Source organism: Phyllostomus discolor, chromosome 8 (assembly GCF_004126475.2).
Source record: "Phyllostomus discolor isolate MPI-MPIP mPhyDis1 chromosome 8, mPhyDis1.pri.v3, whole genome shotgun sequence".
NCBI lineage: Eukaryota > Metazoa > Chordata > Mammalia > Chiroptera > Phyllostomidae > Phyllostomus > Phyllostomus discolor.
Genome location: NC_040910.2, coordinates 87,624,373 through 87,648,570, shown reverse-complemented (window position 1 = coordinate 87,648,570; position 24,198 = coordinate 87,624,373). Strand labels below are relative to the sequence as shown.

The 24,198-nt window shown below is 55.1% G+C and overlaps 1 protein-coding gene across 4 annotated transcripts in view; it reads left to right on the top strand.

The window, feature by feature from the left end:
• Window positions 1-14,261: 14,261 nt before the first annotated feature.
• The window catches only part of AXIN2 (axin 2), a 30,924-nt gene continuing 20,987 nt past the window's right edge, over window positions 14,262-24,198 (top strand). For 2 of the 4 annotated variants that reach the window (XR_004904852.1, XM_028519644.2), the window contains exons 1-2: window positions 14,510-14,945; window positions 17,003-17,941. Coding sequence is in view for 1 of the 4 variants with exons in the window: in XM_028519644.2 (XP_028375445.1) it covers window positions 17,124-17,941 (818 nt within the window). In the remaining 3 variants the exon portion in view is untranslated. Of the gene's footprint in view, window positions 14,287-14,509; window positions 14,946-15,396; window positions 15,773-17,002; window positions 17,942-24,198 lie in introns of those variants that run through there. The other 2 variants (XR_004904854.1, XR_004904853.1) reach the window with 2 other exon arrangements.

Below are 24,198 nucleotides of genomic sequence, written 5' to 3'. Positions count from 1 at the left end.
AGGAGTGGCATGGCCAAACCTGATTCGCTGTGCTTAAAGGGTGTGGGGTCACATGGCACAAAGGCCCACCCCCTCAGAAAGGAGCCGGTGGTGTCCAGCAACCCAAGCACACTAACCCAAGTGTAAAAAGCAAGAGAAAAATGATCCACAATCCCACCATCTGCTAATCAAGTGTTTTCTCTATACATTTTATCTGATTGAATACATGTTCTCTACAATTTCTGCATCTTGCTTCTTGGAGTTAACTCCATAAACATTTCCAATAATATTGTTACTTTTTAAATGACTATTTAATGATCCTATGAATAGCCTACAGTATGCCTCTAAGGTACTTCATCATTCCTCTACAAACATAAATGTTATTTCCAGATTCCTACGACTATACATAACCTGGAACACTTGGAACAATACCAGGAATGCACAAGATGACGTGCTAGACTCATTGTTAATCCTAGGAGTGTTGGGGAAGCCTGACCTTCCCTTCCAAGGCATAAGAAGAGTGGTTCTTGGGAAGAAGCCACAGGGGCAGAGGGTACAAGTGGGTCCCTACCTCTTAGCACCTGCCCATGTCCATGTTACTCTTCTCGAATGCGGCACCTGTGGACAAAACCAAAAGCCACAGCCAGTGCCTCTCCCCCATGCAGGGAGGAGGGAGCTCAGTGATAAGCTACCGCCTTCTGAAGAGACTGGCCAGCCCCATGGGTGAGACATGCAGCGAGGAGGGAGAATGGAGGAAGAGTCAGAGATGCTGGTGCCCAAGTCCCTGCCTGTGCAGGTGAGGCCCCCGGGCAACCCGGAGAGGCCTGGGTCACAGGGTGACAGGGCCCCAGAGCCAGCACTGGGCTGCAGACCTGGGCACTTACCACTCCCTGCCCGATGACACATTCTGTTGACAGGAACACATTAGGCACCTGGAACATTAATAAAATGCCTCGTCAGTTTGATGGCTCTCACCCTTAAGACCAGCAGTGGAGCCCGGATGCCTTCAGCGACCGAGGCCTGCCATTTGGAGAGCGGGAAACTGACGCCAGCAGGGTCCTGCCCCCTGCTGAAGAGGATCGGGGCCAAGCACCTGAGCCCTGGGCCTCAGGCGGAGCCCACATGTCCGGCCCAGAGCCTGGAGTGGTGCTTAACAGGCAGCTCCTTCCAGACAGGGGGCTTCCAATGCCCAGCAGGGTGTCTCAGCAGGGCAAGGTTCAAGGCTGACACCTTCCAAGGCCATGATGGTCCACCTTGAATTCGCTGCTTTATGGGGAGCTGGGTGACCTTGAACTGTTTACTTACTCTCTCCGAACCCTCGCCCGTGGCTGGTGGAGGCACTGGCGTGTTGTGGAAGGGCTGGGAGGGACTGCGAGCCCGGCCCCAAGCCTGTTCTTTCCTGTGCACTGTGCTCACACCGGCCCCAACCACACACTTACGAGAGTGACCTTTGTCCCTCCAGACAGGCTGGCTTCAAGGGCCTGGATCTCTGCCATCACCTGGCCCCCCCCCTCACCCCGTGCAGAGGGCCCCCGCTGGGTTCAATGCTGTGCTGTCCTCATCTTAAAATTCCTCTGAATCGATGAACAAGGGGGCCTACGTTCGTGTTTTCCTCTGTGCCCTGCAAACGATAGCGGGTCCTGCCTCCAGGCCTGTGATAGCTGAGCTCAGAGGGTGGTGAGTGGGCAGAGGAGTCAACGAGGTGACCTGTGAAACTCCTTCCAGAGGGCCTGGCCCACCGGAAGTGCCTCCTCCTCTCGCACTCACCAGATGCACCCTCCGGGTGTGCCCTGCGCCCGAAGAGGGCGCCTCCGCCTGGCGCATCTTCTCTGTGTCCTCGGACCCTAAGCCGGGGACTCACATATCTGGAGCACAGGACCCAGACTGGGAGTTACAGCTGCCGCCTCGGAGCCCTTGAAGCCCTTATCAGAAAGGAAACTGCTAACGACTCTGTCTCTGGTTTATGGCAGCTTTGCTCCGTTTATGGGCCTTTTACTGCGCTGGGCCCGGGGGTTCAGACGGTGCCGCTCTCTGGGGGGGAAGATGGCGCCAGGGAAGGAGCCTGACACTGGTGATGTGGCCCTGAGACCCGCCTCCCCTCTGGGACAGGCGTTCTCTCGCCAGCCGGGGTGGGGTCAGGCTGTGGTGACCCCTGACTCGGCCCGGGGGCCACACGTGCAGGACTGCAGGTGATCACCCTGCCCGGGCCCCTGGGGGCAGCTTCCCGGGCCCAGGCTCCCTGACGGGGAAATGACACCAACAGCAATCGCAGGCACTCTGCCCCTCCGAGCCGGAGACTGTTGCAGACACTCGGCACGTGCTGTCCCGCCCCACAGCAGCCTGCGTCCAAGAGGCACACAGGACTGGGGTGTGTGGGGAACGCTTAAAACCCGGGGGGGGGGGGGGGGGGCTGGAAAACTCTTTCCGTCATACACAGGTCTTACAAGGTGGTTATTTGTCCTCAGCTCCATTTAATAAGGGAGGATGTTAAGGTTTCAGAGGGGTATACAACCTACTCAAGGTCACGGCGAGGCAGTGGGGGGGGTGGGTCAGGAGTGGAGACCAGTTTATCCCTCTGATTCCAAAGTGCAGAGTGAGGCCTTGCTTCTCCTTCACTCACTGCCCCGCCCCCTCCTGCACTGCACTGCACTGCGCTAGTGCAGATGTACCTCATGGTCCCGCACCTGTGATGGCTCCAGGTCATCAGGCTGTCCAGACAAGGGACCCTGGATGACCTAGTGCCTTATGTGTGCAAGACAGATGGCCTGAGGCGCATGCAGAAGGGTGGGGGAAATACTTCTGGGGCGGGTAACTGTGGCTTCCTGCCTCTGTGTCCCCGCTTTGTCCCCTTCTCCTCTCAGCCTTGGGCACCCCTGGGTCAGGCCCACCTCAGAGAGTACAGTTGTAGAGGACACGACTTGTAAACTGGGTATTGAGGTTTACAGGGAGCTAATAAACAGCACCCCTTTTCCCTGCCCAAGTGCAGAGTGAACTGAGAGCAGACACAGGAGTCAGGCAGAGGGAGAAAGAGCGTTAGGTTAGTTGCTGATCAAGGAAGGGCATGGCAGCAGCCAGCAGTCCCAGCCTCCTGGCCTCCCGGCCGCTGTACCCCAGGTCATGCAGGCTTAGGACTCCACACTGGTTTAGAGAGACAGCCTTGGTTCTTCCCCAGAGCTCAGGGGCTAACCTATGGAATTTAGGGCTTAGAGGAGCAGAGGGAGGGGGGGACCCTCTGTGGGCCAACCCCAAGGAGGGAGAGCAGAGTTATGCACGCCCTGGTTTATCTCCTCTGCTTCTGGGGCCGGGGTCCCTCCCTGAATGGACGCTGAAGGAGTGGGGGGCAAGCATGCTTCCATGCAGGGCTAGTGGGTCAGGATGCAGCCCCCAGCAGACCAGCAAAGGCTGGAGTGGGCCGTGTCCTAGTGGGAATATGTGGCCAATGATGAGAGCAGGCCAGTGCCTCCCTGCCCCAAACTCTCTGCGGCTCTGTTCACTTTACTGAAGTGGGCGAGGCCAAGCATGGGCGGTCCAGCTGGAAAACCCAACCATACCCCTTGTCCCTCCTGCCCCTGCACATTATCCACAGTCAGGCAATTGGGGCCCAGAAACCTCCTGCTGGGTCCGCTGCCCCAGTACGGTCAGCCAGCCCCCATCACCAGAGAGGGAACTGCAGTCTGAAAACTTGGGACTGTCGGGCACTGCAGTCCATCCGGACACACCGTCCAGTGCTTCTAGAACGAGCTCCCTTCTCCCTCTCCGCCTCCCCTCCCGCTGAACGCCTGCCATTCAGGGCACCGTACTAGCTTCAAAGACAGCGGCAGACACAGGGGCGCTGGCATACCTGTTCGGTGTCTTTTGATGAGGTTCTGTCAGTCGAGAGGGCTTTGGGAACCAGAGCCAGACACCCGGCAAGAGGGGCATTTGGGCAGGGGCCGGGGGCCCGGGGCCCAGGGTGGGGCGTTGGAAGAGCGCGGAGTCAGCAGTCCAGCGTGCGGCGCACCAGAGGTGGAGAGGGGCTGGGAGGGGCGTAACCCTGGACTCTGTTGTCCCCTTCTAAAGCTCCCGTCCCCCAGGGTTGCTGGACATCACCCCCACACTAGGACGCTACATCCAGCCAAATCCAGAGACACACAGAAAGAGGCTGTTGGCGGGTGAGATGCACCGTTTCCCACACTTGGGGCTTCTTCAGGGCTGCCCGGCAGGCAGCAGAAAGTGCACCCCGGCAGGAAGGCTGGAAGTGCCTGCAGCCGTCCTCACGCTCGAGTTTCCTGCTGCCAGCCGGGGCATCCATACTGAGAAGAGTCCACGAAACACCGAGTTTTGCAGGATTTACAAAGAGGGGAAAAGCGAGCGGGCGGCAGCATCACACACGTGGTAGCCACACCTCAGTCATTAAAAATGTGTTAAGAAGAGAGCCAGGCTGCTGCGTGCCGACACGTGTCCGCAGGTGGTCAGCTCATCCCACGGAGGTCTGAGAAGGCTCTGCCAGCACCATGCCGGGAGGCTGCGTGTCCTGGCCTCCTCCAGAGGCCCTGACTCGGGCATCTGGGGAGGAGCAACAGAGTGACAAATCACGGCAATGCCGTCCCTGCCCTGCCCAGCGGGAAAGGCCTGCGGGTGGGAGGAGGGGGCGACTCGCACCTGCATAGCTGGGGGTGCCGAGGCCGTCCACAGGTTCAGGTCCTAGAGACAGACTGGGGGACCGTTTGCAAGGACAGTCTGCCCTTCATATCCACAGGTTCTTCACCCGCGGATTCAACCAAGGACGCATGGAAATATTTGAAAAAAAAGGTTCCAATGTTTTTGATGTGTACCAGGCAGTTAGACCTACGATGGCTGCGTCGGCGCTGCACACGTACAGACGGCATCTTTCCCTGAACTGTGCAGTATAGCAGCTGTTCTGCAGCATTCGCACTGCATTAGGTATTTTAAGTACTGTAGCCCCCTATCCTCGGTGGGGGTAGGTCCCAAGACCCCCACAGATGCCTGAAATGGGGGAGCATTTATATATATACACTGTTTTCCCTTTAAACCACACCTGTGATAAAACAATTCCTTTTCTGACATCACTAAGCATGCACCACGCATGGCGGCCCTAACTTCTGCAGGTTGAGGTGTGACGGCGAAAGTACCCCAAGTTGCTTTTTCCTTCTTCACAGTTTCAGGGACAGTAGATTCCTTCTTACCAGAGGTATTAGCCACCTCAGCATACGATTGGTTTTTCTTATTATGGAAACAAGGACGACTCGAACACAAGCACTGAGACCACAAGGCCCATCTGAGAGCTGACCACCAGTGGTCACTAAGTGCCTGACGGGCCAGGGCACAGGCAGCGCCCAGACAAAGGGGTGGTTTGTGGCCCGGGTGGGACAGAGCAGGAGAGCTGGGGGTTTGTCACACTGTTCAGAATCATGTGCAACGTAAAACTTAGGAATTGTTCACTTCTGCAATTTTCCACATGTTATTTTCAGACCACAGTTGACCTCAGCTAATTGGAGCCACGGACAGTGTAGCAGTAGATAAGGGGGACTATTGTAATAAATTCGGTTGTGATGTAAAGTTTCTGGGAGGGGGGCATAGGTTAGAAGCAAAGAGGACACCGTTTTATAGGAGGGCCTTGAGCACCTGTGGATTTGGGTATCTGTGGGGTCCTGGAACCAGTCCCCTGGCACCCCGCCCCCACCACGGACACTGAGGGACCAAGGGTCCCTAGAAGCTGTCACTGCCATCTCAACAAGGCTTGGGGCTGGGGTGCAGCCCTGAGGGAGACACACGATAAACTCAGCCCCTACCCTGCCCGGCCGAGGCGGGCCTCGGGAAGCCTTGGTGCCCGCACTGAGCACTGCCGTCTCTCAGGACTAAACGTACTGGCTGCTACATTTCCACTCAAACTCCAGTCTACAGAGGCCTTATTTTATTTTATTCCCACTTATAGTTAAGGGAAGAAGGTCTCAAACTGTCCCAAAGACCTGTACCCTTCTCGGGGGAGGCCTGGGCCCCAGCTCAGCCTGGCTCTTCCCGGGTTTCTCCCTCAGCAGTTGCCAGGTGGGGCTCCAGCCACTTCCCTCTAGGACCTCATTTAATCTTCTCGACAGCCCTCAGTGCTACCTCCACTCCTCCCATTTCGTGCTTGGGGAAACTGAGGCACAGAGCAGGGGCAGACTCTCTTGGGTGTATGTGGTGTGCCACACTCCCCTGGCTCATAATTATACTTTGGAGTAAAGAAAACCCCTCTCTCCCACGGTCCAGGAGGTGCCGCCAAGCCCCAGCCCAGGCTGCCCCGCCCTGCCCCTCTCCCCCCATTTTCTATGGGTTTCTGGAAAAGGCACAGCTTCCTCCAGCCTGCGGCCAGCACAGGTCCTGTTCCCAGCTGCCCACAGCCCCAGCACCCCCTTCCCAGGGACCCCCCTCCTCCCTGTCACCTCTCCTGCCCAGTGCCTTCCACAAGAAATGTCAAAACATCCTCGGGGGTACTGGAGTTTTCCTCCCCTTGCCCCAGGGGGAGGCTGCTCCAGGTCGAAACCCCCCCCCCCCCTTCTGCTCCACTGGGGCCGGGCTGCCGCAGTGGGTGCTCGCCTTCCTCTTCTCCTGCGGGCTGGGGGGCCTGGAGGGCAGAACCCCTCTTCCAGGGCAGAGCTGCCATCCCAAGGGCAGGCAGGACCCGCAGTTGTCTTGTAGAGTTTAAGGTCGATTCCTTTTCACAGGGAAATTCAGAGCGGAGCCCCCCTGGGGACAGCTGGCGAGGGGAAAAGGAAGCGCCTTTGAAGGGTGGAACCGGTCAGAGCTCAGGGTGGGGGTGGGGAGGGTCGCGTGAGTAAAGGAAGAGCCAAGTTCGGGCGCCGCAGCTGCAGGACCTACACGAAGTGGGTGTCCGCTTGAGAAGGCTGAAATGGGGGAAAAGCCTTGAGACCGCCCTACGCCCCTTCCTGGGTGGCAGAGCGGCTCTTGGCCCGGGCACCCACGCTGCCGCGGCGACCTACCCGGCGCCGGGGGGCTTCTCCAAGGTGCCCCCTGAGCATCCACAGGGACGCGCCGGCTCCGCCCCTCTGCCTCCCGGTCCCCACCCCACTCTGCGGGCGGCGTCTCACACCAGCCCTCACCCCTTGCCGGCTCTCCTCTGGGGCCTCTCCGACCTTGGAATAGGGAAAGGGAAGCGGAGGAAGCCCTTAACTTTGGGGCGGGTATTTTCTGACCCCAAGGTCAGGTCTTTATCCTTTTCTGATCGGTGGACTACTGGATTCGCTTGAAAAGTTTTACAAAGGTAGACAGGTTTAATGCATTGGACAAATTTCTCTTTTTGAAGGCGAATTCAATTCTGCCATAGGATATTATCAGCTAAAAGTTGGCGTTCCTGCCTTGTCACCCGCTGAAGCTGGTGGCATCTCTCTCCAGTCTTTTCTGACGGAAGGGCTGGGCAGGTTCTGGCTTGTTCACTCCACTGAATTGTTTTCTAGCAGCCCCCGAGTGTGGGGCGACTCACTGAGACCATCAGATGCCGCGGTTTCAATAGCTACACGTTCTTTCCTATGTTCAAAGTTATTGGGGAAAGTACCAGGAGGACATCAGTAAGAGGAGGTGAGGCTCAAGCCACCCATTTTATGTTTAAGATACTCATGTGTTTGCTAAGACGACCATGAAGTGTGTTCAGCCATACCTGACGTGTGGACAATTTCTTCTTGTTCGTTCAGGGGACATACTCTTAATGTATGCATCATTAAACTGGTCGTCAAAGGACAAAAAAGACTTCTCCAAAGTCATTCTGGGCCACCTCATCTAGGAGTCCCTCCGTGCATCCAAGTTCACTGGCAGGAATTCTGAGGATGGCTTTAGGAAGATCACCATCATTCAAAGGATTAGCCCCACCCCTGCCCCTGCCCATTTGGGCACCACATTTGAACCCAAGACACTCTCCTTAGCCCAGGTGCTGTGAGAATTCGGAGGGGACTGGGGAGAGGCGTCCCCCAGAGGGAGCAGAGAAGGATAACGGCACACAGAATGGAAGGTGGGGACCAGCACGTGGGGCTGCCCTTGGCAGGAGCCTGGGGGCAGCAGCAGCAGGAGATGAGGCTGGGGGTGGGCCTGGACCACGAGCCTGTGCATGATGCTGAGGACTTGGGGTTCTTTTCTGAAGGCTACATGTGGCTGGGAGAAGCCAGGGCTGACGTGGTCAATCTTAGGTGGCAGAATGCTCTCTACACTAGCAACGTGTAAGGGATCCCAGGGGCAAGTGGCGGGGGGAATAGTGAGAACACTCTGCCACTCCTGGCAAGAGCCAGAGCCCTGGCCGTGGTTGTGGGTCTGGAGAGAGGCGGCGATTTTAGAAGATCTTTGGGCTGAGAGGCTCAAAGGGGTGAGGGAGTCTAGACATGGCCCAGGCTTCTAATGGAGGTAGCTGGGGATGGTGAGGTCGCAGCTAACCCAGGACGGCTGGTTCCAACCAGGGACAAAACAGGTTCCAGTTTAAGAGTGTTAAATGCCAGAGGCCTGCAGCCTGGCCTCTCGAAGGTGGGGATGATGGAGGGGGAGGGGGAGGGCAGGACGGCTGTAGGTCTGCGGTGTCCCCATCTCCGGAGGGCAGAGCTTGGCGCTGCGGGTGGGGACCGGGGGAGCACTTCAGGGAGTCCATCTTGTCTGGGACTCTCTGTGCTTCCTGGACCTGTGCGTCTTTTTCCTTCAGCAGCTTGGGGAAGTTGTCAGTCATTATTTCTTCACACAGGTTCTCAATCCCTTGCTTGCTCGCTCTTCCCCTCTGGTACCTCTATGACTCGAATGTTGTTACCCTTCATGTTGTCCCAAAGGCCCCTTAAACTGTCCTCATATTTTAAAAATTCTGTTTTCTTTTTGCTGCTCTGATGGGGTGTTTTCTGCTACCTTGGTGTTTCAAATCACTGCTTCGATACTAAAACGTGTTGGGAGGAAGGGATGCAGAGAAAGAGCGCCTTGTGCGGGGTGGGGAGGAGCAGGAGGGTCCTGAGGAGCGGTGGGAGGGGCAGGTGGTCACTGTCAGAAAGTGCTGTTGGGATAAGTGCCTGGAACTTGAAAAGGAGAGAGAGCTGCAGATAAGCCCAGCCACGTGCATGGCAAAAGGGGCCCATGTGACTGAGCAAGGTAGGATGCCTCTTACCTGGCTGAAAATAGGTTTCAAGGAAGAGAGACTGTCTTGGGTTGAGGAGACAACGGGAGGGAGGAAGTGTAGCCAAGCGAGCGTAGACACCTCCTGAAAGAAGTTGTCAGCCATCTCTACCCCCTCAGTCTCTGAAGCCGGCAGGTAAGACGCGAGGACATTGAGGACATTGCGACAGCATCGGCAGGTTACATAACACAGCAGCACACTGAGGGCCTGACGCAGAGAAGGTTCTCCGGTGGAATGCAAACTCCGGAGCCTCGCCAGGTGTGCCGTGGCAGCCTGGGCCCCCGCCCAGCATCCAGGGACAGTGGCAAACCCTTGAGAACCCAGGAAAGCACCCTGTCAGCAGAAACACTCAAAGCAAATCAAGGGACAGTGACATGAAAGACAAAAGGAGCTGATTTCAAGCTTGACAAACCTTCACTTTCCAGAAGTTGTTTAAAACGAGGGAGATGAAATTTTCAGGGGCGGAGGAAAATGTCCACGGAGAGAGCTTAGGAACACAGAGCTGTTTATTAGCAAAGTTGCACGTGTTGCCAGTTGGAGTGCTGACTCCAGGGTTTCTTCTTCCTACCCGTCTGTCACTTCCTTTCCGAAAACAGCCTGGGGTGTGTGTGTGTGTGTGTGTGTGTGTGTGTCTGCTTGATGCTGTGGGAGAAGACAACTTCCAAAATCAGAAGCTCTTTCTGGGTTCATTTTAATATTGATGGTCTCTTGGAAGCCGAGGTCAACACCTAAAAGCCCGACTCCAACGGCGAGATGCTGGAAAACCCAGTCGTGTGTAGCTCCGTTGGTAATCAATATAAGAAGTACTGGCAAGTAAATCAGATTAGGACGTTGTCAATTATTGTTTGGCATAAAGTGTTTTAAATTTAACATACCACAAAATGATAATTTTATTAACAAATAAGTTTTTCCCAACACTTCTACAGATAGGATTTCTTAGGGGAAACTCACTTTTCACTTGTGGCTTCAAAATCTCCACTATGACATTCTTTTTTTTTTCTTTTTCTCTTTCTTTTTAAAAAAATAATTCTTAGAGCAAGGGGAAGGGAGGGAGAAAGAGAGGGAGAGAAACGGTGATCAGTTGCCTCCCAGGCCCGTGTCCTGCCCGGGGACCAGGACTCAGGCAGCAAGCTCCGGCCCCGTGGGAAGATGCCCAACCCACTGAGCCATGCCAGTCAGGGCTCCACTTCCATATTCTGAGTCTTTTGTCTGCAGAGGAGGCTGGATGGCAGGAGGTTGAGTCTGATTTTTCCTCCTCCCTTCCTCCCCTCTGGCTCTGTCAAAGTCTGCTTTCCCTTAGGTGGACCGACCCCACTAAGACGCCCATGGAAACATCGGCCACTGTGGGAGACTTGCTGGAATGACCCGGGCGCTGGCTGAAGGGAGCCCGGTTCTACGGGGTCAAGGCCACACATAAAGTAGGGGCTGGCCGAAGTGTGCTTCAGTGGAGCTTCAGGCTGAAGCCCCGTGGCAATTCTTGTAGAAGAGCATCCCAAATCATGTTTACTAGCTCTGCCGTGGAAGCTAAGGACTCAAGATGCTCAGGGTCCCCGCTTAGCCAGCTCTGCTGTGGGTCTCTGCACCATGGTGTGGGCGGAAAGGAAAATGGACCAGAAGTCTGACCCCGAAGAGGTTCTTGCAAGCTTGAATGTGGGCAAAGTGATCTTGGGGAAAATCTCTTTACCTCCTCTTTGCTTCATTTCCCCACTTTCAGTGATAGGTTGGATTACATAACACTTTACGGACCTCCTGTCTAGAAATTCTGGTATTGGGTGGGGACAGGGTACAATGGGGTTTGAGAGATGGCAGAACAGCAGAGCCCCCTCAACCCCTCCTCACCTCTGCAGGACCTCCTTGGTCAGCCCCCAGGCCCTGCTCCCAGGCCCTGCCCCCAGAAGCATGGTCCCTGTTGAAGGGCTTGTTTGCTGTGGAGTTGGGAGTTTCTTCCTAGAATAGGTAATTGACCATTGAGGAAACAGAATAACTACACAGAAGTAACCACCATGTTTTGAGAATATACTGAGTATCAGGTGTCAAGCCGGGCATTTACCTATTGCTTATGTATCTTCAGGACAGCCTTTGGAGGGGAGTTTCTTCCACTCTAGAGGTGAACACATGGGGACTCAGAGCGCTCAGGTGGCCTGCAGTCTTAGGAAAGGTTAACTGTATCTCTCTCCATCTCCCTCTGTAAACAAAGGTACATTGTCTAAGGTGGCACCTTTCCAAAGAAACGAAATGCAAAGTCACTGAGTCTTAGTGAGCAACGTCCTGGGTCTGAGCACCTCTGAAGTGGCAGCTGGTGTGACTTCCCCTCCAGAGGGGCGTTTGCGGGGCTGGCGTGAGGTCAGAGGTCTGGCCAGACACCTCTCGGGGAGCACTGAGTCCTCGTTTTCTGAGATTCTAGGGTTTCAGCCCTGTACCTACTTCCAGAAAAGAATTACCCTCTGCTTTATTAAACTTGTCTGCACTTAGGCAAAGTGGGCTGTTTATCCTCTGTAGGGTTTTTCTTTAAAGGAGGGGGAGCATGAGCATGTGCAGAAATCCATCACCTTGCTTTCCAGTTTCCAGGCAACCGTGCAGGATTACAAGTCACATGATATCCCCGCTGCCAGGGAGAAGGAGAAAATGGAAAACTGTGCTATCTTGAGAAAGGGGCTGGGTATAAACTGAGGACTTTGGATTCTCCTCCAGAAATATTATCAACAAGTAGTCAAAGACCTGGAGGCTCTCGAGGGATCCTGGCTTCTCAGCCCTTGGCTCAGCCTCCTGCTGGATGGGCAATGAACCACCAGATATGAAATTGGGGTGGGGAGTTGGGTGGAGGGGGAGGCGTTGGCCCAAGGTTAGCAAGCACCTGTTCTGGAAACCAGGCTCTCAGGGGGGTCATTAGTGAGAAGATCTAATCCAAACTAGGCCTTGCTTCTGAATCCCCACCTCCAGCCTCTGCTGCCGCCCTAGGATAATGAGGGAGCCGAGTCTGTGATGATTAGGGCGGCTGGGGGCAGTGCAGGGTCAGTGGGGACAGCTGGGAGGGGAAGAAAACCACCCATGGAGACCAAGTTTCCACTTCCTTTTTTAAAGCCTCCTTTTTCTGATCCTTGTTTATTTTGATTTTGGATGTTTTGATTTTTTTTTTTATCTCCCCTCCCCCAACACGTCTCTGTGCACACACACACACATGCACGCGCACGCAACTGTTTATATTACAGACGCTTCTGTGGCAATTCATCCCCTTCCGTATACACTTTTGATTCCTGTAATCACACCCTCTATGGCCTGAAGACTCCCTGGAACCACAGGGACAGCTTTGCCCCTGGCCCCCTGGAATCGCCAATGCAGGGGGTGCCCTTGGCCACGGGTCCCACCACCCACATTCGGGAAGGCCAGGCTATTGGATTGAGCAGACATGAAGTGGACTGGCTTCCAGTTTCCTCACACCCAACACGGTGTCCCAAGGCAGAGATGAGTCATCCAGCCACACTCTCCCTGGTCTTCCCAGTTTGCCCTGAGGCAGCTGCATTTTGCAGCCTGGACTGCTGGTTTTACCCCCCAAGCCTGGCCACCTGGAGAGGTGAGCCCAGAGGGCCGCCCGCCACATCATATAGAGGCAGGTGTCTGAGAGGGAGATGCTACGTGCCGTGGCCCCCAGGGGCTGACGAGGACTCTAGTCCCTTGTCACCACCCCATGGGCTGGGTCTGGGGGTGTGGGACACAGCCTCTGCTGCCGGCCCTTTTCCCTCCCAGCGTGGATGGTGTCGCTCCCTTCCTGCATGTTTCGAAGTTCTGAAGGCCTGATGACAGGTCAGAGGCACCTCTGTATGGAAAAGCATTTGTCATCCTTTACTTTCAACAAGAAAGTAAATAAAGAAAAAGTGAGTACAGTCAGAGAGCCGAAGCCTTGCACAGCTCCAACGGTGCTTGGCTCTTCCCTTCATTTCTTGAACGAATTTGGTTTACATCCTTGTTTTTGAAAAGGAGGAAAAGTTAATTATTAGCTTCTCCTATGGTGGGTCATTCTGTAACAATGATGAGTAAATGAGTAATGTTCTATGTTTGTGACCTATTTTCTCGTTCCGTCAAGTGAGAAGAGAAGGTTTCCTCATGAACATTGGGGGAATGTGGGCAGGAATTCAAGGGCGACAGTGGGGTGAGGAGTTTTCAATACATTAAAACCGCGGGTGGAAGGGGAAAAGACATTCCATGTCTGTTTAATATGTAACATATGGGAGGATGGGGGGGTGCTTGCAAGAGAGTGTTGGGTATGTGTTGTTACAGAAGGATGGTGGGTGTGTGCACCGGGACGGTTCTGATGGCCAGGTTGGGAGTTGGGGTTAAATCTTAAGGGAACTGAGGCATGCATGCTTCCTAATCAGGTGTCAGATCCCATCTTAAGCACTCAGGCCTGTGCTAGGAGATCCACATCCCTATTCACACATCCACAAACGCAGGCACTGTGGGCTTAACTCACACTCAGATACACACGTGCACAAGCATACACATGCCTTCTAAGTCCAGACCCGCATTCGCCCTAGGACACTTGGCCAGTAGATCGAAGGACTAGAAATCTCCTTAGGAGATCCTCCAAGCCCACACTCCCTGGAAAACGTGAATAGAAGTGCAAAAGTGTTTGATGATAGAAAAAAAAAATCTGCTTGCTTGCAGTTCTTGCGTTGGCCAGAATGTTACAATAAACTGTTGCTTTCCAGAGCTGGGGAGGACGAGGGCAGGCGCTGTGGGGAGGAAGCTGGAGCAAAGAGCCCAGAAAACTTGAAAGACAGAATCAGAACTCAGGCTAAGAACGCCCCTGGGGTGAGGCGTCGAGGATGGGGGGGCGTTCCTGGCAGGGGGCAAAGGAAGGCGGGGGACGAGTTACTGCAGAGCGAAGCGTGCGGCAGGGGCGGGCCGGCCCGGCCCAGCGGGCGCCAGGCGCTGTAGCTTTAAGGCGGGCGGCGCGGGCCGGCCAAGCGCGGCTGTGATTGGCGCGGCGGGATCACTGGCTCCCCTAGCCGGGCCCGGGGGAGTCGGCTGGAGCCCGCTGCGCTTTGATAAGGTCCTGGCAACTCAGTAACAACCAGAAAGCTTGGAAATAAAAATAACCCCTCACAGCAATGGATTTCTTGGCTGCCCGACGTCCAAAGAGCCTGTCTCCCTAGCCGAAAGCCCTGCTATAAAAGGTAGAGATGGAGGCGCGGTTCCTGCAGAGATGATTCAAAGAAAGTCCCCGTGGGACAAGGGGCGAGGTCACGCCAAGCCACGTTGAGGGCACCGGAGAAGGGAGAGGGTCCAGCCCTACCGAGACCGGCCCGGGAGGGACGGTGCGAGCCACCGGACAGGCCCCAGGAAGGGTGATGGGGGTACCGGGGGTGGCCCGGGGCGCGGCCGGCGTGTACCTCCCTTTCAGGACCGTGCGCTCGGCTCGCGCCTTTGAAGTGCACAGTTAAATCCACAGCGCAGTTTTTGTTGGAAGCGCCCGGAGGACATTTGGTGCGCGGAGTGACTGCTGGAAACAGGACCTGTGTTGAAAGCCGGGCCGGGCGGGGGCCGGAGGGGCCAGGGGCAGCCGCGGCGGGGGCGGAGGCCCACTCGGATCTTTTGCATAAAAGGGGCGGCGGGGAGCACAGCTTCCCCTCCTTCGCGGGTGGATCTCGCTCTAATCTGGGATTGTTTCCCCACACCCCCTTCCCCTGCCGCGCGCGCGACTCCCCATGTTCCCCGACGCCGGGACCGGCCCGGGGGGGCCCGGGGCTGCTGCGAGCCGATCCGGGGGCTGGGGCCAGGGCCCTGCCCGGGGCGCCTGCGAGGTCTCGCCTCGGAGCGCGCGCGCGGATCTATGGTGAGTGCGAAGACAGGGGCGGCGGGGCGGTCCGCCCGCTTTGATGTGCCGGGCGGCCCTTTGAAGTTGGCAGGCCGGCTATTTCGGGGCGCGCTCCAGGCGGCCGCGGAGGAGAGCTGCGGGCCCGGCGCCCGGCGCTCCTGGGGGCTTGGCCCGGCTGCCCCGAGCGCCCAGCGCGTGAGCCCCCTCCCCAGTGGGGTGGCAGGGGCCCCAGGGGAGAGACGGCGGGGGCGGAGAGGGGCTACATGCCCCCAGGGGAGCGAATCGTTGTCGTAGTTTTGGGATGTGAGTCGGATTGTGAGTGTGCACGGCTTTGGAAGGTGGGATGAAAGGGTGGCGGCGCCCCCCACTTGCCCTCCCCTATGCCTCCTCCCTCCGCCTTTCCCCCCGCCCCCCTCCTCTCCTCCCGCCTCTTTCCCCACTCCCCTCCCCGCCACTGGTCCGTGCTTAGGGGCCCCGAGTGCTGGCCGAGGCTCAGTCTGCGAGCTGGAGCGGCCCGAGCCCGGGGCGCCCGCGTCCCCTGCGTCCCTCCTCCCAGCCTGGGCCCTGCGCCCCCGGCCACTCTGGCCTTTTTTTGCCGAGAGGGAGAGACTTCTCGCGTCGCCATTTCTGGACCAGGCTGCTGCTTTCGGTGCTTTTTCTGTGGGCGCCTTTGCAAGCGGCGGCACCGGGGACCGACCCGCGCCAGGGTCGGGGTGTTGCGAGCGCCTCCCGGGGCTTCAGCTCCGCGCTCCACCGCTCTGGACGCGTTCAGTTGGATTTGGGCCGGGGGGTGGGCGCGGGGGGCTCGGCAGAGATGAGAGCCTCAGGCCGCCTTCGTCTTCCAGGTAACGGGGCCTCTCCACCTCCCCTCCACCAGGGTAACGCGACGCTACCTCCAGCCCCACCACTCTGCCCGCAGAGTTGCCCAGCCCGGCAGCTTGAGGCCACGGGCGGGGACCGCACGGACCCACTGCGGGGCTGGAGTGTCGGCCCCGGGACTGGGGTCGTGCCCCATTCTCCCACCCCCCCTCGCCCTCCAGCCCTTCTTAGCTTGAGCCCTACTCGTGTTGGGGAAAGCGGCTTGTTTATTGGTTAGACTTTTCTTTTGAAAAGAAGAGACGGGCTTGATCGAGGTCAGTAGAGTTTGGGATTCTTGGCATAGGCAGTGGTAGTGTGAGACGGTTTCTGATCCGGTTTTGTAGGGTTCGCGGCTTCGGGAGGTGGCTTGAGGGGCGGGGGAGACGGGGTGGTGTGCCCCGAGGCTTCTCTGCTCTCTCGCAAAGTTTTGAAGATCAAAGTGTCATCTGATTGAGTTGATTTCTGTTTTGGGGGAGTGGGGAAGACAGAGGTGTAGACTCTTACTCTTGGCGGGAAGCGGGGGCGCAGGAACGTTTACAGCTCGGGGGTGGGGGGCCGTTTTCCAGCTAGGAGTCCGGGAGCCCATTCTGCCCGGTGCTGGGCGGGCCTCTTTCTCCGTTGAAGATCTGAATTTTTAAGGAGTGGGAAGGGGGAGCGCAGAGGGAAGGGGTGGGTGGGGGGAATGGGAACCAGATGCCGGGGAAGGGCATGTTTGGAGCTCGAGTTATCTGTGAGGAGAGCCGAGTGGGGAAATTTACCGAAATTGGTTTCACCTGCACACAGCCCTGCGGCTCGGAGTGCGTGTGTTTGGAGTCGATGCTGGGGGGGAGGGAGGGCAAGGGGAGGAGGGAGAGGAGCGCGGAGGCGCGGGCCGGCTGCCCTGTGTGCTTCTGGGCGAGTGGGTTTTTGGAAGGTTATGTCTCACACCTCGCATGCCCCTTCTTTGCCCCCACCTCCCATCTCACCTTCTCCGCCCCTTCCTCAACTAACCCCCTCCTCTGCCCCCCACCCCCCGCAAGTGCAAGGAGCTCAGATTTCGCCTTTGAAAAAGCATCTGATACCTTAGATGAGCACCTCGCAGATAGCTGGGTTGCTTGATTTGAATTCGAGGAGTTGAAAAGCCTGTTTACTTTCTTGCTTTGATGTTGGGTAGATCTGGTTTTGATTAGATCAATACCCTTTTCTCTCCCTACCTCCCCCCTTCCTTTTCTTTCCAGAAAGGAGGCTCAGATGAGCCCCTGCTGACTTGAGAGAGTGAGAGAGACCACGCTGATTGCTGAGAGGAACTGGAAGAAGAAGAAAAAAAATCTCAAACTCAGTGAGAAGAACTCGCTCACCATGAGCAGCAGCGCTGTGTTGGTGACTCGCCTGCCAGACCCCAGCAGCAGCTTCCGAGAGGATGCTCCCCGGCCCCCGGTTCCGGGAGAAGAAGGGGAGACCCCACCTTGCCAGACCGGGGTGGGAAAGGGCCAGGTCACAAAACCCATGCCTGTCTCCTCCAACACCAGGCGGAATGAGGATGGGTTGGGCGAGCCCGAGGGACGGGCATCTCCTGATTCCCCTCTGACCAGGTGGACCAAGTCCTTGCACTCCTTGTTGGGCGATCAAGATGGTGCTTATCTCTTCCGGACTTTCCTGGAGAGGGAGAAATGCGTGGATACGTTAGACTTCTGGTTTGCCTGCAATGGATTCAGGCAGATGAACCTGAAGGATACCAAAACTCTTCGAGTTGCCAAAGCAATCTACAAAAGGTACATTGAGAACAACAGCATTGTCTCCAAGCAGCTGAAACCTGCCACCAAGACCTACATAAGAGATGGCATCAAGAAGCAACAGATTGATTCCATCATGTTTGACCAGGCGCAGACCGAGATCCAGTCGGTGATGGAGGAAAATGCCTACCAGATGTTTTTGACTTCTGATATATACCTCGAATATGTTAGGAGTGGGGGAGAAAACACGGCTTACATGACTAACGGGGGACTGGGCAGCCTAAAGGTCGTGTGTGGCTATCTCCCCACCTTGAATGAAGAAGAAGAGTGGACTTGTGCTGACTTAAAGTGCAAACTTTCACCCACTGTGGTTGGCTTGTCCAGCAAAACTCTGAGGGCTACAGCGAATGTGAGGTCCACGGAAACTGTTGAAAATGGATACAGGTAAGACTGGCCGGGGGTGAGGGGTAGGTGGTGGATGATAGGAACTTTGCAGATGTTTTGAGTTATGTAGGGCGGATGGTTGGATGGATGTGCTGCAGAGGCTGACAAAGGTCTGTTGAGAGCTGGGACCACTGGCCATGAGCACTTTGATGTTGCTTTTTGTGGTTTAAGGGCTGGGGGAGTGATGCCCACATATCTAAATGCCTGCAGTCTTCCAGTGCTAAATTCAAACACTGGCAAGCAGTAGTCATTAATGCAGGTTACTTAGTTCTCTGGGCCAGTCTTCCCAAGGGTAGAGAGGGAGAGGGAGGAAGGGGGGGGGGGGAGAGAGGGAGAGAGAGAGAGAGAGAGAGAGAACCAACAGCAGCTTTTGATGCCGCTGAGTCACCAAATACAGTAAGCACCAGTTTTGGAAGGGGTCATTCACCACTAATCAGTAGAGAGTGGAATTAATGTGGCTAAGGAGGAGGCAGCTGGGTTGTGGTAGGGACACAGGAAATAAAGTGTGTACCCATTGAATGTGGGGGTAAGTGGGATCTTTTGAACTTTTATGTGAAGATAAGAGCCAGCAATTGGGTCTTGTGGGTCTCTGTAGAATTAGGTATTTACCCAGTGAGAAACCCTCCTATTTAAAGGGAAGGCCCTGTGTCTTTCCCAAACCAAGGACCCTTAGCTTTAGAGTCTGCTGGTATATGAATCTAGGTTTTAAGTGTCTGCAGCCGGAGGGGCAGACCTCAGCTGATTATTTTGTTACTTTGTGCTGAAGGAGGGAGGTTTGAGGCCAGAGAAGACTGGGGCCCTGGAGTGCTTTCTCTTTTGGAGGCTTCAAAGGCAGTCCTTTACAGAATGGCCAAGTCTTAAGATTCTTGACCTTTGGAGGCAACTTCAGACCTCCTGTGAGTATGAGTTTTCCTGTTTCTCTCCCTGTCTCTCCTCCCGGATATTCAAAAAGAGAGTGAGCCTCTTAATTCTAGGTTGTTGCCTGCCGACTGCCAGGGAAGGAGGTGGGCATTTACTTGATTGCTATCTCGTGGCTTATCTTGCTAGCCCTGGTATATTTCTCCATGTGTTAAAGACGTGGGCTGCTTCCTTGGAAAATTGTCCTCTTTCTGTAGAGGCTGGCCTCCAGTGTCCGGCAGCAGCAGCAGCAGCAGCAGCAGCAGCAGGAGGAGGAGGAGGGAGGGGCAGGGCAGCCAGGTCTGAATCCGGGAGGAGTGATTTAGGGGGTGGCGGAGACTCTTCCCAGGGAGGGAAGGGCTTGTTCTCTAACCACCAGGGGGCGCTCTTATATTCTCGGGAGCCATTCACAGACATCTGGTCTACACCTAAGTGGAATTGAGTGGCTTTTGCAAGGAAGCATTGGATCAGCTGAAGGAGTTGTTTCAGCATCTTGATGCTTATGGTTCCAGGTTGTTACGGTGAAGATACTGGGTCTAGCATCCGTGGCTGAGCAGTCCCGGGGGCACTGGCTGCTATTGCCCCATTCCATTAGGTGAACATATGAGTAAAACCTGCTGGCCTTATCGCCCTCCCGTTTGCCAGTAGTAGCTGAGACTCCCTAAGGCCCGCGGTAAGGCCACTTCTTCCACTGGGGCCTTCCAACAGTGGGGCTTCCGTGTCAGGACCCCCAGGTGTCACCATGCAAATAGCACTCTGTGTAGGTTTGGATGCCATCAGTGAGAAAGCACCGAAGGCAGGACCCTGCTGCAGCCCCTCCTCCCCTTCATCGGTGGGCTCTAGACCCGGCCTTGGGGTGCCCTTTCCTCCTCCACAGGCCTCAGCTGGGATGGAACCAGGATCACACTTCTGGGAGGTTACTCTTGTGAAGCTTTTTGATCCTGGAGGCTGGGGCCACAGACCCTCTGTGTTTCCGGTGTTTTGCTTCTTGGCCATGACCTGTGGGTATCATCGGCATGGAGATGGCACCTTTTCATCCGCCTCCTGGGTTTCCATACTGTGCTCATGTGTGCCTTCTCCCACTGTTGGGTTGAAACAAAACATTTTTACTAGGACTTCATGAAGCCTGGACATCTCAGCCAGGCATTGTCAAAGACATGAAAGCCACATCCACATTTCATTCGAACACACAAGATATTCAGGTGTACGGCAGAGTCTTGGGAGGTGTCTTGAATTATTTAAAGGCCTGAGTTCCAGCCCTGCCCACCACCTACTACCACCTGGTTGAAGCCTTTCTGAACCCCACGTGCCATCTGCAAAATGAGTGGGCACCATCCTTTCTGCTTCTATCACAGATAGCTATTAGGATCAAAATAATAAACATGAAAGCCCTTTGCAGAGGGGACTGTTTTGAACAGATGTAAAGCATTATAATTAGTACAATTTAATAATGGTAACAGTTGGGTAGGTGAAAAGGGCAACCAGGTTAAGATGTCACTTTCAAAGAGTGACTCGGGTTCTGGCCCACATTCATCATAAGGTCTCTTGTCTCATCTTTTCCCTAACTTGTTGAACTTTAGTCTTTCTTTCCAGCTAGTTCTTGGGATGTAAGGATCCTGTCTAACTCTTTAAGTGCCCCTCCTCCTGCTAACACGCTCACTCATCGAGCATGGCACCTGACTTATGGAACGGGCTTTCATGAAGTTGGCAAATGAATGAAACAACAAAAAAAAGAGCCCCGCTGAGGGTCTCCCTTCATCAGCTGGGGAGACACAGCCCAGAGCACTGGCGTCTTCCAAGCCCTGTGTTTACCCTGGGCACTCAAAGGGGCCTCATCTTTAATGACTTGTTTGTGTCCTTACTGATTTGGTGTCAGGTTTAATATAAATAGTTGGAACGGAAGAGCAGGAATTATCCTCAGAGGGAAGGACTCTGGTTTGCGAGTGGTTGAGTGGGAGGCCTGGGCTTTTGATGGTCTCTATAAATAACCCGGGGCAGGAGTGACCTGTTGGTAGAAGCACGTGTAAAAACCCCAGCGCACAAACACACACACAGAGTGGCGAGGTGTGTGTGGAGGGGGCTGTGGGACGAGGAGCCCGGCCCGGCATTTATTTTGGGAAGGAGAAGGCAGTGTCAGGCAAACAGAGCACTCCCTGTGTCCTTCCCTGTCTACGCCGGCCCTCGTGTGTTCCTGCCCGAGGCGGGTCTCATCTGTCTCTTGTTGGGCCCTCTGCTCTGGCCTCACTTAAAATAAGTCAGGCCCAGCAGATGGCCCTCTGCTGGCTCCAAGTGCCTCCTGTTCTCTGAAAGAGCTCACTGATGAGGCCCGTTTTTGTGCGAAGCCATTGGAATCGGGTTTGGCTTCAATTATCAAAGAAAATGATGCCATAGGAAAGCTATGCTGGAGGCAGTAGGCCCCAGCTAGAGGATGGGAGCGCCAGTGAAGGCCGTTTGCGAAGACCCCGCTCGTGGAAGCCCGCTTGTTTCCTCAGGGCCCGGTTGGCTGCTAGGCTCTGAATGCCCGGCCCTCATGGGATGCCCCTCGGTCCTCCTTCGAAAGTGCGTGCTGAAGGCAGTGTCGCCTTTGGATGGCGACTTTGGGAGTACATTGTCAGAGGGCCTTTGGAAAACCCTAAACAGCCTTAGAAGCACGTGCTTTTGAAGTCTCATTGCTTTTGAGAGGGGACCCAGAATGAGGTCCCAAAGGTCAGTTCTGTTGTCCTCTCTGTAGGGGACTTTGCCCTGAGGCTTGGGGAGGGGCCAGGGGCCACAGCATCTCCTGGAGATAAGAGATGAGAATAGGCTCAAGGGTGGGTGAAGGAAGCAGCAAATATGCCCCCAACAAATAAGGTCCCAGGAGCCTCTGCTACCTGCCAGCTGAAAGCTCTTTGCACATGGAGGCTGCACAGTTGGTCCGCCCGGTGAAAATGTGTACCACAGGCCTCCACTCTCCCTAGGAATTTAAAACCCTGCCAGCAGCTGGGAGCACAACAGCCCTGAAAAAACACGGAAAGCATCTGGGTACAATTACTGCAGCATTGGTTGAGTTTCTTTCCTTTTTTTTTGTAAGTAATCACAAGAAAACAGCTCTAATCCGTTTTTAAAAAATTATGTGGTGATTTTTGACAAAGGTCAGGGGTTCTTAAAAATTGAGTTTGTCTCCCCCAACAACCCTGCCCCCATCCCGTGCCTCATCTTGTTATGATGGCAGGAAATCCCAGACACTTCCCGGCGGTCCATGGAGCTAAGGGCAGTATACTCCGTGTTCAACGGCTGGTCCCACAGTAGCCCTCTATTTTGGAGGCAAAGGGAGATGAGTTTATTTTGGGATCCACCTGCTCCAGGAGTGCAAGGTGGTGAGCACCCTGGGATTTGAGTTGGGTGTCTTTTTTGTTGGGGGCGGGAGGAGGAGGAGGAGGAGGAATGTCTGTTGAGTCATTTTCTCCCTGCGGAGGTTGAATTATAGCCCTTATTACATTTGGGACTCTGCTGATGCGCTAATACCGCAAAGATAGCAACACTGAAGTGATGGAAAGAGTGTTCGGATGCTATTTAAGGCTGTTTTGATCGTATACTCTGCCTTTGGACTGAAAAAACTTTTCAGCAACCCATGGGATGATCCTAGTCTTCTCAGCAGGGTCAGCCAAGTTCCGAACCGCTGCCCCGCATCACAAACACATGTGCGGTGCTGGGGAGACACACGGGAAGAAGACAGGTCGGCCCTTGCCCTCATGGAGCTTACGGTCTGCTTGCACGGGGCAGGCATTCAGCGTGTGAACACGCCACCGCTCTGTGGTTGTGAGTCATGGTAGAGACCACACAAGAAAAGAGAGCCATAGGAGCTCTTTGTTTTTGTTGGTGGTTGGTGTTTTGGAGTTTTATTAAACTGTAACTACCCCCCCGCCAAAGTACAGTGCTCTCGTTTGTCCTTTCAGAGCACGCAAGAACTCGGTGCAGGTGGCCCTGTTTGAACTGTGCATGCCACAGGTGAATGCCCCGCATCCCAGGGGGCTGTGACTTGCCTGGGCCCCCCAGCTGGGCTGGGGGGTGAGCCAGCACCGGCTCTCTGCCTCTTGATTTCTGTTCCCGATCAAGAGCTTCCAAAACTTACTCTGTGCCATGTTCCTGAAGGCAAGAAGGGTCCTGAAGGAGTTACCTGGTCCATATTGCTTTAAGCAGCAGCACCCCTGGCCCAGCCTCTTAGACAGCCGGGAACTTTTGGCTATTTTAAAGACTCGGGTGGTTCCATAACCCGGCCCCACCTACTCCCTGGGTCCACTTGGACCACTATGAGGGGCTTTTCTCTTTCTGACTTATAAAGCCCATTTCCTCTTGTTCTGCCTTGGTACAAACAAACTGTTCTCTTCTTTTTGAGTTCCCTTATCAACTGGGAGGCTGTCTTATGTCCCTTCTTTTTTCCAGAAAAACCAACTGTCTTTCCTTTGCCGTCACTACTCCTCTCCAGCCCTGGGGCCTGGGGATCCCCGACTGAGGACATGGGGCCTAGCTCTAGGCATAGAAGATCTTATTTAATTCCTCATCCTCATTTAATTGCCATAAAAAGACCCTGGGAGGTAGTGAGACTTCTTGCCCTTTACAGGTGTGAGAACAGGGCCAGAGCATCTGAGTGAGAGTTCAGGGTCACTCAGACCAAGGTGTCTGATAGGTTCAAGTGCCATGTTCCTCATTTGCACCTTCAGGTCAATTCCATGTCTACGTAGCAGTTCTAAAACCTGGCTCTATGTTCCTGTCTAGCTCAGTGGAGTTCATCGAGGTCCCTGCCGACCACGCTCCTCAAGGAGTCCAGCTGCGGCTTCCATGTGGCCCAGCCTCCAGCCTGGTGGCCTCCCAGAAGGCTTTTGGGCCCTGCCTAGGACCCCATGACCTCCTGGGATGGTTGTGAGGATGGAAGATGTCTAGGCAGCAGACCTTCATTGAGCACCTACGGCACGCTGTGTACATCAGTGACGAGAACAAAGGCCCCGCCCATGTTAAGGGCTGAACCAGTGGTAGCTCTTAGTTTTTATCAACATTTCTAAAGGGTTGGGTTAGATCATTTCTAAGACTCGTTCTGACTCTGAAATGTTATGACTCTGAAGGTAACCTCCTGTTTGTCTTGTCATTCCAGCTACAAGAGTGCAAGCTCCTTAAAGATGGGGACCGACCATCTCTTCCTCCTTTACCCTCCCATTCGGTTCTGTCCTGCGCCTGCCCCATTTTAGCTTTCATACTAAATTGTGGCCAAAACTGCCTGCCCCCACAGCTCCCTCCACTTCTAGTCCAGCCTGGTGCACAGCCTCTGGATCACCAGTGTTGCTGGGAAAACCTCAGCCCGCACCCCGCCCCTTTGTGACCCCACG